This window comes from Amphibalanus amphitrite, unplaced genomic scaffold (genome assembly GCF_019059575.1).
Source record: "Amphibalanus amphitrite isolate SeventyFive unplaced genomic scaffold, NRLGWU_Aamphi_draft 000218F_arrow, whole genome shotgun sequence".
NCBI classification, from domain to species: domain Eukaryota; kingdom Metazoa; phylum Arthropoda; class Thecostraca; order Balanomorpha; family Balanidae; genus Amphibalanus; species Amphibalanus amphitrite.
In genome coordinates, this window is record NW_024881713.1 from 26,906 (window position 1) to 39,116 (window position 12,211).

The following is a 12,211-nucleotide window of genomic DNA, read 5'->3' on the forward strand; positions in this document are numbered from 1 at the left end:
CTATGCTATCATTCGGTAGGAACTCATTGCAAATAGAGGCGCCATGCGCCACTCCTTCGATCGGGTCTATCACTTAACAAAGTATACCTATGCCTTGAGTGGCAACAAAATGCAAAAGTTTGTTTTTGGGGCAAATATAAACTTTTGGGTTTTGTTGCCAAACTGGATGGAAAATAAATACGGCGGTAATGCCAATCTAAGGTGCCGAGTCTCGCGAGTACCTATTGCTGTTACGATTTCCGAGTGACCGTTAGCATACCACTCGCGTTATTCTCGGTTTTGTCGAAAAAAAATAATACCCACCACGCAGTTTGCAGAGGGCTGTACGTACCTACCTATCATGACCTTATGACTAATTTATTGACCAGTCGCGTTACATACCTTTGGTTTGTATGGATCATCATCAACGCTTTATAAAACTCATACCTATGTAGGTACAGAAAAAAAATATGCCAGGCTTATGGCCGCATTGTCGCTAAGAAAGAAAAACTGATGCAAGTCTGTATGTTATTGTTAATGCCTAGACGCTGTGAACTTTAAAGCGTGTGAGAGCTGAAGTTTCGCCATTTAGCATTTAAAGGGACCCTCCCACCTTAACATTAGATTTGAGTTGAGATAGCCAAAATGGGGTCCCTGGCTCACAATTACCGGTTTCGGCACTCACAACATCGAGAAATGCCTTAAATCTGAAATATTGAATTTCAAAATTGCAGCATTTTGATTCAGAGGGGCTAATGCATAGGAATACCCCTCTGAATGTGTGACGTCAGCGCAGATATCTAACGATTTTTAAATGTTTGACTAAAACGTTTTGTAGCACGCGGTGGTATATGCTGCTTTGCGCGCAACATCTGCCGCGAACACCGCACTTCCAAAATGAAGTCGCTAGGAACAGCGGAGATCCAAAAAAAGTAAACAAAAGTAAAAGTCTAATATCTTGAAAACCGGTAAATATTTTTCGGTGAAATTTGGTACATGTTCGTTTTTGCTCTTTCTGAATCGAGCGACATCACTTTCATGCTAATTCATTAACTTTTTTGAAGGTGGGAGGGTCCCTTTAATGCCTAAATCTGCATGGGTTTCACTATTTCTAAAAGGAGATTTTCATAATTCACATTCGAAAATAAACTTTTCAACCGATTAAACATTGTTGAGATTAACGTTATGGAGAGTGGCCTCGCTTTAACCCTCGCGGGCCCGGGGGGGGCGTTTTTCGCCCCCCCTGGCGAATATTTGCGATAGCTCCCGAACGCTTAGGGATAGGAAGGCGAAACTTTCAGTACCTTTTCTCCCATCAATTTGACATCTTCTGAAGTAAAAAATTTGGACCTAGCCCCCTTGATGACGTCACAAGGTCCATTTTTCTAGACCCCTGCACGGCAAACTTCGACGTCAGAGACGCAAACTTCAAATAGCTGCTAAGAATAGAGTTTTAGAGATAAAGACAAATTACGAGCACGGTTGTGTAGCGTTTGACCTAGAGAAAAATAGAAAAATAGTTTTGGTGACCTGAGGTCAGAGGTCAGGTCAACGACCCCGAAATGTGGTTTTAGTTTTTCGCAAATAACTTCGACAAAAATGGTCCTAGAGCTACGGCAGTGGTACCATCGCATTTGCCTTGTCAAGCCGCGTCGAATGATATATATTTTGTTCGGAAAAGGTCAAATTTTATGTTGACCTCATGTGACCTCGAATGACCTCTGGTTGACCTTGACACATGAAAGGTCGTTTATGATGGATTTGTACCTGCTGATCACGAATCTGGCATCTATTTTCCTCTAAGCCTTCATTTAGAGCTTCCGGATTGCAAAATTGTCTTATTTATTATTACTAACTTGAATCAGTGAAATAGCCTCTAGCAGGGATACTCTTCTGTGACCTTGACCTTTGAGCAGCCTTGTATCGTAAGATGAACCACAAATAGGGAACTGATAAGCCTCAAAACATTTCAAAACATCTTGGAAGTTAGCACGCAAGATATGCGAAAAAGTGCCAAGTTTGAGGTCAATTTTGAGTGTGACCTTGACCTTGACCTTTCACTTTGAGCACATTTTCAGAATCCTCAGATTCTCTTCTTTCGTTTGACAGCCAATTTTTCCGGTTTGATGCAGCCTGCCGTCCTCTAGAAGGCTTACTTTGAGATCACTACACATGTGGTGGTTTTTGCCTTTGACCTTGACCTCTGACCTTGAAAATTGACCTGAGGTCAAAAATTTTAGGTGCATTAGAATCGTCTCGTAAGGACCTTTCGTTTGGTATCGCTTTTGTTTCCGTAACTCCCTTATTTACGGAGTTAGACAGGGGGGGCGAAAAACGCCCCCCCCCCCGGGCTGCGGTGGTTGGGATTACCCCCCGGGCCCGGCCGGGTTAAACGAGCGCAAAAGTGTAAATGTGCGGTCAAAATGGCTTACATAAAATGAGAGAAATACAGTGAGGTGCCATGGCTACTACATACGAACATGCTAACAAATGCTACATGGGTGAGGTTTCCCGGCAATGACACTCACCCAGGACCTCCCCTGCCGTGCCAGTGCCCGCGGCGGTACTCACCCCGGAACTCCCCGGTGGGTACTCACCCCGGAACTCCCCGGTGGGTACTCACCCTGGAACTCTTTGCGCGCGGCACTGACGTTGGCCACAATGTTGGCCACGTGCCCGAGCACGGCCGCGAAGAGGAACATGCCGAACAGCAGCTGTGTGACGATGAACAGGTAGTCGCCCTTGTTGACCGGCTGCGGCAGGTCGCCGATGGTGGTGAGCGCGCGCGTGCACCAGTAGAGCGCCACCAGGTGCTCCAGCACCACGTCGTCGACGGTGTGGTTGCGCGGCGGCGCGAACTGGTCGCTGAAGCCGCGGTTGATGCAGATGATGTGGTAGAGACAGGCGTTCCAGTGGAAGCACACCAGCAGGTAGTGGATGAGCGACACGGTGCGCCACACGTTCGGGTAGTTGGTGTGCCGCTCCGTGCGGTCCATGAACGCCCAGAACCGGTAGATTTTCACCAGACGGAAACAGCGCAGTATCGAGTTGTAGCCTATCGACAAGTACAAGAAGTCCAACGGTAAAAGGCAGAGCGCGTCGATATAAAACGTCGTCGAGTTCATGTAGTGCGTTCGCAGTTTCACCGAGTCTGTCTGTAGCACACCGTCCTCCAGGTAGCCGGTGCGGAAATGAAAAGCAATGTCCAGCGCGTAGATGAGGTCGGACATGTAATCGAGTACGAACCACACCACCACTGTGTCCGGCGCTATCTCGCGGAAAGCACATCGGTAGATGATCACCCAGAAGTTATAGAGGAAGGCCAGCGACACGACCATGCTCCAGTAGTAGCAGAGCCGGCCGGCCGGATCGAACACGAACGTCCAGCGGCAGCCGTGCCGGCCCTCGTCGCGCCGGTAGCCGTCCAGCAGCTTGGTGCGGATCTCGCGCCGGCGCGCCTCGCGCGTCTTGCGCGGGATGTCCAGCTCGGAGATCTGCGCCCGGTTGATGTACGAACTGCTGAACGAGTCGCGGCTGAAGCGCTTGCCGCCGCGCACGCTGAACCGGCTGGAGACGAGCTCGATCAGCGACTGCTTGGAGCCCGAGCGGCACTTGAGCGAGTCGACCGAGGCCTTGGCGGCCGCCGCCGGCGAGGTGGTGTTGAGCCGCGTGCTCGACTGGCTGAGCCGCTCCTGGCCGCGCGACGTGATGATGCCTGGAACGCACAATCAGTCAAATGCGGTGACAACGGGGCTCCACAGTGGTGCAAACGGGGAGTTATTTAACAATTTACCCTTCTCTTTCGCAATTAGGTTTCAACTCTGTTGCAATGTGTCGAGTTACAGAGAACGCTATCTGAACTTCTTGAAATTTATTTGTAATAAATGACTTTGTCAGCGTCAGCTATGCACCGGTCTCTTATTATAGCTGGCGCTTGTATCAAATGTCAGGCCTCTCATCTTTCAATCCCGTTAAATCTGAGCCCCTTGCCTCATCAACTTTACCTTGCATCATTACTTTGTACCACCTGAACTCCGGCCCAGAGCAAACTTATTTTTACCTTTGAACCCGACAACACGTACTCAGTGACCCCAGTTAGCACCAAAGAGCAGCGTTCGTTTGGCTCTCGCTGTACGCCTGACCCCGCCACTTGCTTGTGTCGCTGGCCAGTGGCCCTGTATTCATCCCTTCGCCATGGCCCGGAGCAAAAGTCCGCTATCTCCATGATACCAATCGGAATACCCATTTCACCTCATGTGACCTGTAAATGTTCACCACCAACTATAGTCGCGTTTACATAGCATTTTTGACGAGGCTCTAACTAGCTTATTTATTTTGCTATAATTCCGATGTACTGATCTTCGTATATTTAGAGGGGATCATTTTGTAAATTTTAAAGCAACATAAGCATATTTCGCAACATACCGGGCGGAGCTATAAGCTTGCAACAATTCCTATGTAAACACAGCTAATGACTCCCATTTGACATTTACCTTATTCCCTGGGCCCAGCCTGTCTGACTCAAAGAAACTGCATGAATTCCTCGGCTGGTCCCTCCTTGACCTTTCATTAACTGGACCATTATCCTTTGCCATTTATCCTGTCCGATGATTAACTCCCTGACACTTGACACTCCCTGACACTTGACCCATCCCTGACCACTCCCCAAACTCTTCCCTAAGCCTCACCCTTTACTGAACTCTACCTGACTCCTCGACTGGTCCCTCTGCGACTCCGACTCCCCGACTCCCCGGACCCATCTATTCTCGACTGCCCTCTGATCCCTCACGGACTCCGACTACCCACCTGGGACGTCCCTGCCATCCCTGGTCTCACCTGGGACCACCTTGGGCCCGCTGCGGACCTGTCCCTCCCCCTGGTCTCACCTTGGTCCCGCTGCCGTCTGTACCTGGTCCGGCTCCCTGGTCTCACTAGAGACTAGTGATGTCAATTACGGAAAATCGGAATACCGATACCAAACCAAATACCAACCAAAACTACGGGAAAATACCGAAACCAAACCAACTTGGGAACCTGAGGGAAATACCAACTTTTTACCGATTTCTTAGCCTCTTATACATTAGTGAGGGCTTCTGATACCAACAAAATACCAAACACATTACGACTGAAATACCAAATACCAAGTTGGTATCGGTTTGGTATCGGTATACCAAAAAATTGGTATCCGATTGACATCTCTACTAGAGACCACCTTGGGCCCGCTGCCGCTGCGGACCTGCCCCTCCCCCTGGTCTCACCTTGGGCTCGCTGCCGTCTGTACCTGGTCCGGCTCCCTGGTCTCACCTGGGACCACCTTGGGCCCGTTGGCGGTGACGGCGCCGCTGCCGTACCGGACCTGACCCGGCTCGGCGTTGGAGACGACGGCGATATCATCCAGCTCGTCGTCGGCCTGCAGCTCCTGTCTGGAGCAGGGTGTGTAGCGCACGGCCGCCTTCGAGCCGCCCTCGGAGCCGCGCTTCTGGCCGCGTGAGAACAGCTTCCGGCCGGACATCGCCCCCCGCGTCACTTCATCCTGACGGTGAGAGGGGAGGTCAGGCTGAGATAGTCACTTGATCTTGACGGGGAGAGGAGGGGTCAGCTGAGATAGTTACTGTGACTCCATGATGATGGGGGAAGAGTTGAGCGGCCCATTGACACGCTGTCATTTCATCCTTATGGGAGATGGGCGAGGTCAACTGACTTCATGGAGGACGGGGAGAGGGGAGAGTCAGGTGACCTAGCGTCACTTTATAGTGACGGGGCAGGGGCAGCGGTCAGCTGGCATATAGCGTCACTTTGCATGGAGGACGGGGAGAGTGGAGGGTCAGGTGGCATAAACTCACTTTGTGGTGACGAGAGAGAGAGAGATCAACGGAGATATCGTCACTTCATCCTGACGGGGGAAGTCAACTAACATAATGTCACTTTAAGTGACGGGGAGAGAGAGAGAGAGAGAGAGAGAGAGAGAGAGAGAGAGAGAGAGAGAGAGAGAGAGAGAGAGAGAGAGAGAGAGAGAGAATCAGCTTTGTTTTTTGTTTTGTTGGGTTAGGCCCTTTCGGTCGACAAGACCATTGCAGAGCCGGAAGGATGGTAGGATATAGGGGGAGACATTGGTCTGGGCAGGCACCCTAGTGAGTCGCCGGGGCTGAGCCCGTCCAGAGGACAGGCCACCCAGCCCCAAGGCACTCACTGCACCCGGCTACGGGGTGCGCTCCCTCAGGAGCAGCGGTGCCGCTCCAAGGGAGCAGCCCGCATGAGATAAAGTTGCCTGTCCAGCCCGGAGGGGGGTTGCGGCGTGGAGGAGAAGGATTTCAGTATCCTGAGGATAGAAGCACGGAACGGTGGAGAGAATCAGCTTACATACGGTGACCTTATTGTGACGGGGGAAGGTCATCTGAGAAAGTTATTGCTACTTCAGGGTGGCGGGCAGAGAGGATGGGTCAGCTAACATAAAGGTCACTTTATACTGCAGCGGTGGAGAGGTCAACAGACAGAACGTTCTGTCAGGCGCCTGATCTTCACGCTTGTGTTTTGATTACGCGCGCGGAGTGCAAACTTTGACGACTGGCAACTGCTACCAGTCCAGAGAGGGCCGCGCTGCTGGACCCAGGAGGATCTACGTACTTGCTGTTGGATTGGATCCCATCTCTAACTTATACTAAATTGCAGCCGATGAAATGGAATCGGGCAGCGCAGCAGTGGGACATGATGCATTTCTCAACGAGTCCTGCTTAGTGCTTAGTATGGAACCATGGCACATAGTCACTCGCTTGCCCAATGTCCAGTCCGACAAATTTAGTATTTAAATTTGCAAATAAACTTCAACGTATAAAGGTATATATAAATATAAATATGATATATATAATATAATAAATATAAATATAAAGGTGTATATAAACGTATAAAAAACGCATTATTGACGTTTCAGATTCACTATCCTTTAGGGTATGCAAATTTAACGCATGAGTCGTGGGTACCAGATTGCTTGAAATCTACATAATGTCCTGGGAAACGGTCCTTAAAAAGTGTGTAACGACCATGAACATTTTAATCCTACCGGTGGAGTCGGCCCCCGGAGCGAACTTTTCCTCGATCCGGCCGATCGCTGCCACTCCGAGGCTGATCAAACTTTGAAGCTGATCGCCCTCCTCCTGAGCGACAGGCTGATGGCAATGCCGATAAATCGCCGGCTTAGCATATGAAAGCCAGGCATGCATGGCGAATGCCGTTCATATGCATGGATATTGGAACTGCTCGGCAAGTGCGGCGGCCAGCCAGCGCGTGACCATGGCAGAGACGAGTTTCTCTTTCTTGCTCATCTGCGCTAAATAATGGGCAGGGAGTTCATAGTACATGGCGACTGGCGAGTATGTAAATGTTGGCAGTATTGCAGTAAGGCCCTGGTATGAGAGACTATCAATTTGTTTGCAGTAATTGATTAAGCGGAAGCAGTCTTGATGCGCCAACAGGCATTTCGTGTTATGATCGCTTAGAGTAACAATCGATTACAAGCTACATAACTCGTAAGCATGTAGCCGAACTCATTTCATATTGCCCCCTTCCCACTCAAAGTCAACCACCAAAGCATTTCATTCCACGCATGAATTGATGCAGGTCAGTGTAATAAGATAGGCTAAATGTGAGTCACATGAAACACGCAAAAAGTGGAGCTTATACATACAACGCCGACTGTCGAGGCCAGCCGGTCTCTCGCTCTGTTAAACATCTAAGGAAGAGGCATTTGAAATGGCCGAACGGCAGCGGAATATTACCGGCGCGGCGGTAGGAAGGCTGTGAATTTATTGATAACCTGAAAACAAATTATTCAGCACATGTCGAAAAACTCAATCATAACAATATCATAAATGTGGTATGAGATAGCGGGAAACAAAAAGCAGATATATCAGTACAACTGAACTGTAGCCGGAAGGTTAGCACGCCGAATGACGAAATAATATGCAGTTTAGCGGTTTTGCCATAGTCGAAACCAAGAACAACATTGCTAATTGGGTCAGTTATTCACCTGAGGACAACTGCCTAAAGGATTCCGCTGGCTTTGTTAACGTTGAGCATTTTGATAACAAGCTTCTTTAATTAGGTAACATCTAAAGGACTCGTTTGAGCTGAACCAGACCAGCTGCAAACAGCGGGAGAGGTGCCTCGGAGTGAATTAAGAGGCCAATCGGCGGCGCCCCATTCGGCCTTCTGGACATCATAAAATTATATCAGCTTGCATAGAGAGCCAGCACGTGAAGACAGCGAAACAAAACCTGGGATGACAGTTTTGATGTAATGCCTTTCACTTGATGACATTTTGTGTTTGTCGAATATGCTTCTGTTGGACTACAGGGAATGCAAATAGGCATGGCACTTGATACTTACTGGAATAAGGGCAGTATAATTGTGTACCAGCACCGTTGTATACCAGCACACTATGACAAACGCCACATTCACGAAAAGCCTTTACGCTACACCTTTTTCTTCCAAAGAGATGATCAGGGTTTGTTACTCAACGTGCTATGCTGTTTTTTATCAAAAAAGTATCAGCCTTTCTCCAAAGCCTCCAAAGCGCTCCAAAATGCTTCAGAACTATTGCTGCTGAATTAAGCATTAAAGGTGGATGATTCACTCGAGAACAGCATATGAAAATTGCCATAAGAAATCAAAGTCGGAGTAAAGGAGATAGGAAGTATATTGATCACCCAGACTGCAAAAAAGATCAACTGTCCTCAGCATAATGTTCGTTTTTCTCATCACGTGTGCGTTCATCATGACATCAGGAGTAGCTGGCGAGCTGCCCTGCCCGGCGGGTCAGCAGCTGCTCCTGAACGGCACGTGCGCACTCTGGGCTGACGGGCCGTGCCCCACCGTCTGGAGGTTCCGGCAGAATCTCTCCGAGGCCCGCACTCAGCTGGAGGCCGTGAGGGCGGCCACCTGTGCGGGAGGCGGCACAGAGGCCTGCTGGGAGTGCCCCTGGACCGCCGAGCCGGCCGAGCTGCACCAGAAGCTGCAGCAGGTGCTGCGCGCCACCCAGGAGCTGTCAGACGTGTGGCAGGCCTGCTCGGCGACGGCGACACTGACCCTGGATGTCGGGAAGGTGGAGTCTCGCTCCTGAGATGTGGTGGTCAGAGACGCGACTGAACGACATACTGTTGACACGATGTAAAATAAAATGTATAAGTGTGTCTCTTTCTTTCGAATGAAACGCATGGGCCAAAGAGTGGAAACTCATCAGCAAATGGAGGTTCAAACTTATCAAACATTAGAAGTGTATAAAGCATTCAAAGAAGGAAAATAAGCAAATTTGTTTGGCATAATTAATGTTTGCAACATGAGCAAAAGCAATCCCGAAGTAATAGAGCAAATTTTTTAAATCACGTTTTCCACTAAAGTTCACACAATCAGTAGAAGCGACACATTGTTTAACCGTGCAGATGAGAGCAAATATCAGTCCACTCGGCAGGGTTCCTAACGATATGTGATTGCCTGGTAGCACAGACTCAGCAGAGACGGAAATTCCAGATTGGTCGTCTCCGAATGGCGATTGTGTGTCGCTGCAGAGGGCAGCGCAGTTGGAGACCCGTCCCGATGGGTCGTCTGCCGATGGGGTCCAGGGCAATACAATGTCCATCTCCGGCGGCGCCGCCGGGCCGCTCGGCAGCATGCGATCAGCGCGGCAGGGCATTTCGGCCGGCCCGGCCCGGCGCCGGGATCTCCACTGGTCCATCATGAGCTCTTACCATAACTGGCCCAGACTCACACACATCCAACACGGCAAGTAAAGCATGTTCCCCGCGCAGTTCTGTGGGTGGCTGGGGGGTTGCAGCGATTTGTAGGGTGTACTATAGTTTATGTATGCGCTTTTTGTCTAATTTGTACATGAATGTTGATTGTTGAGTGCTATAGGCATTCCGCAATCCTGCGCCCAAATAACGTCACCTATATAGATGGTAGTCAGGAACAAAGTGGAATAAGTAGGTGATCAGACACATCTCCGACGCCCGCTGTTTGATTCACTGAATCACGTAATCAGCTGACTATGGAGGATGAGGATAACAAGACTGAACAAATATCATTAGTGCGGGGATGGGACGGCCGTCTCTCGGCAAGAGTTACATCAGGGGACGGCCGACGGCGTATCGCGCAAAAACGTAATGTTTGTCTCCCGTCTTAGCCCACGGCACATTCCAACCGTAGCCAACAATGGTCTACAGTGCTACTCGTAGTGATTGTTATCGAATAGTCACAATATTAGACAGTCAAAATGTCATTTTTGTTTTATATGCCTTGAACAGGTCCTTGTCACCACATTAAGGGTAAATGAACAGAATTAACAGTGGCTAAGGGATAATTCGAACCGGACGTGTCAGGCGGCTGTTTGAACTTAAAACACCGCGATTTTTAAACAGCATAACAAGTTTAGATAGTTGCATAAATGGTTGGGAGTCGTGCTCCCGCTAAAACGCGTTCGCTGTTAGCACCACGGATCCATCACCCAATCACCTCGCCCACACTCGGGCCACTCGACTGACCGGAATCAATGCAGACTGAATGTTCGACGCCATTGTCATCGCGGGCGCCACACTCGCCATTGCATTGGTGAGCTCCATACCGGATCTACAGGGCGTCGATGTCCATGTTAGCACGTAAAAAATATTGGGCAGATACTGAAACATATTTTTATGGGCAGATCTATAAAACATTAGATGTGAACGCGCAGGTTTATATCGACACGTCATTTCGCATTTGTCCAGTTTCCGAGTGTCACAGTAGGTACCCGTGTGTTTCTGTGTGTGCCCACAGCAAAGCGGATCCCGCGCGCTGGTGCCTGGTGCCGCCCTGAGCAGTGTAATGCGGCATCATCCGCGGCTCATATAATTTACCCTCATAATATCCGCTGGCGCCTCCCTGCCGCCCCGCTCGACCCAGGGGGAGGGGGAAGGGGGGGGGGGTTGACGTGGCGCGGGGAGGCGGCTGGAGCCACGCGCCGGCCGGCCGACCGACCTCGCCACCACTGCTCCTGGTCCCAATCTTATCAAGGTCGTAGAATGGATTTAGCAGCCCTGACTGGTATTCAGCAGCAGAAAACGGATGATAAGTGTAAAATGGTAATCACTCATTTCAGTCCATCGTGTATTGACGGTCCTTGACGGTCAGGAATTGACGGTCCAGGAATCGCTTTGTTGACGCATATACGCATTGGCGCTGACACTATAGCATCCTTCTACGTTTCACCAAATACCGACAACAGAATAAATCGTACGGTACTTTAGTTCGGTCCCGAACCGGTTATCTGCTAGTCTGTTCGCTGCTAGACAATCCGTCCGTCCATTTCTTACACATATAGTCCGCCAGTCTGTCCGGCTACGTGTCCGCTGACTGTCCGGTCTATTCAGCGACTGTCCGGTTTGTCTGGTCTGTCCCGTCTGTATGGCCTGCCCTGTCTGAGTCCGGTCTGCCGGTCTGTCTGCCTGTCTGTTCGGTCTGTCTGGTTCGCCTGGTCTGTCTGTCTGTCTGGTTCGCCTGGTCTGTCTGTCTGTCTGTCTGTCTGTCTGTCTGTCTGTCTGTCTGTCTGTCTGTCTGTCTGTCTGTCTGTCTGTCTGTCTGTCTGCCTGTCTGTCTGTCTGTCTGTCTGTCTGTCTGTCTGTCTGTCTGTCTGTCTGTCTGTCTGTCTGTCTGTCTGTCTGTCTGTCTGTCTGTCTGTCTGTCTGTCTGTCTGTCTGTCTGTCTGTCTGTCTGTCTGTCTGTCTGTCTGTCTGTCTGTCTGTCTGTCTGTCTGTCTGTCTGTCTGTCTGTCTGTCTGTCTGTCTGTCTGTCTGTCTGTCTGTCTGTCTGTCTGTCTGTCTGTCTGTCTGTCTGTCTGTCTGTCTGTCTGTCTGTCTGTCTGTCTGTCTGTCTGTCTGTCTGTCTGTCTGTCTGTCTGTCTGTCTGTCTGTCTGTCTGTCTGTCTGTCTGTCTGTCTGTCTGTCTGTCTGTCTGTCTGTCTGTCTGTCTGTCTGTCTGTCTGTCTGTCTGTCTGTCTGTCTGTCTGTCTGTCTGTCTGTCTGTCTGTCTGTCTGTCTGTCTGTCTGTCTGTCTGTCTGTCTGTCTGTCTGTCTGTCTGTCTGTCTGTCTGTCTGTCTGTCTGTCTGTCTGTCTGTCTGTCTGTCCGTCCGTCTGTCTGTCTGTCTGTCTGTCTGTCTGTCTGTCTGTCTGTCTGTCTGTCTGTCTGTCTGTCTGTCTGTCTGTCTGT

At 49.9% G+C, this 12,211-nt stretch overlaps 1 protein-coding gene across 1 annotated transcript in view; it reads right to left on the reverse strand.

Annotated features, from left to right (window-relative positions):
- LOC122385414 (cyclic nucleotide-gated cation channel alpha-3-like) overlaps window positions 1–12,211 on the reverse strand; it is a gene marked incomplete at its 3' end in the record, with an annotated part of 39,783 nt that overhangs the window by 13,226 nt on the left and 14,346 nt on the right. Inside the window, exons 2-3 of the mRNA XM_043373659.1 lie at window positions 5,284–5,512; window positions 2,603–3,694 (exon numbers count right to left, since the gene is read on the reverse strand). Of these exons, the coding sequence (XP_043229594.1) occupies window positions 2,603–3,694; window positions 5,284–5,491 (1,300 nt within the window). The remainder of the gene's footprint in view (window positions 1–2,602; window positions 3,695–5,283; window positions 5,513–12,211) is intronic.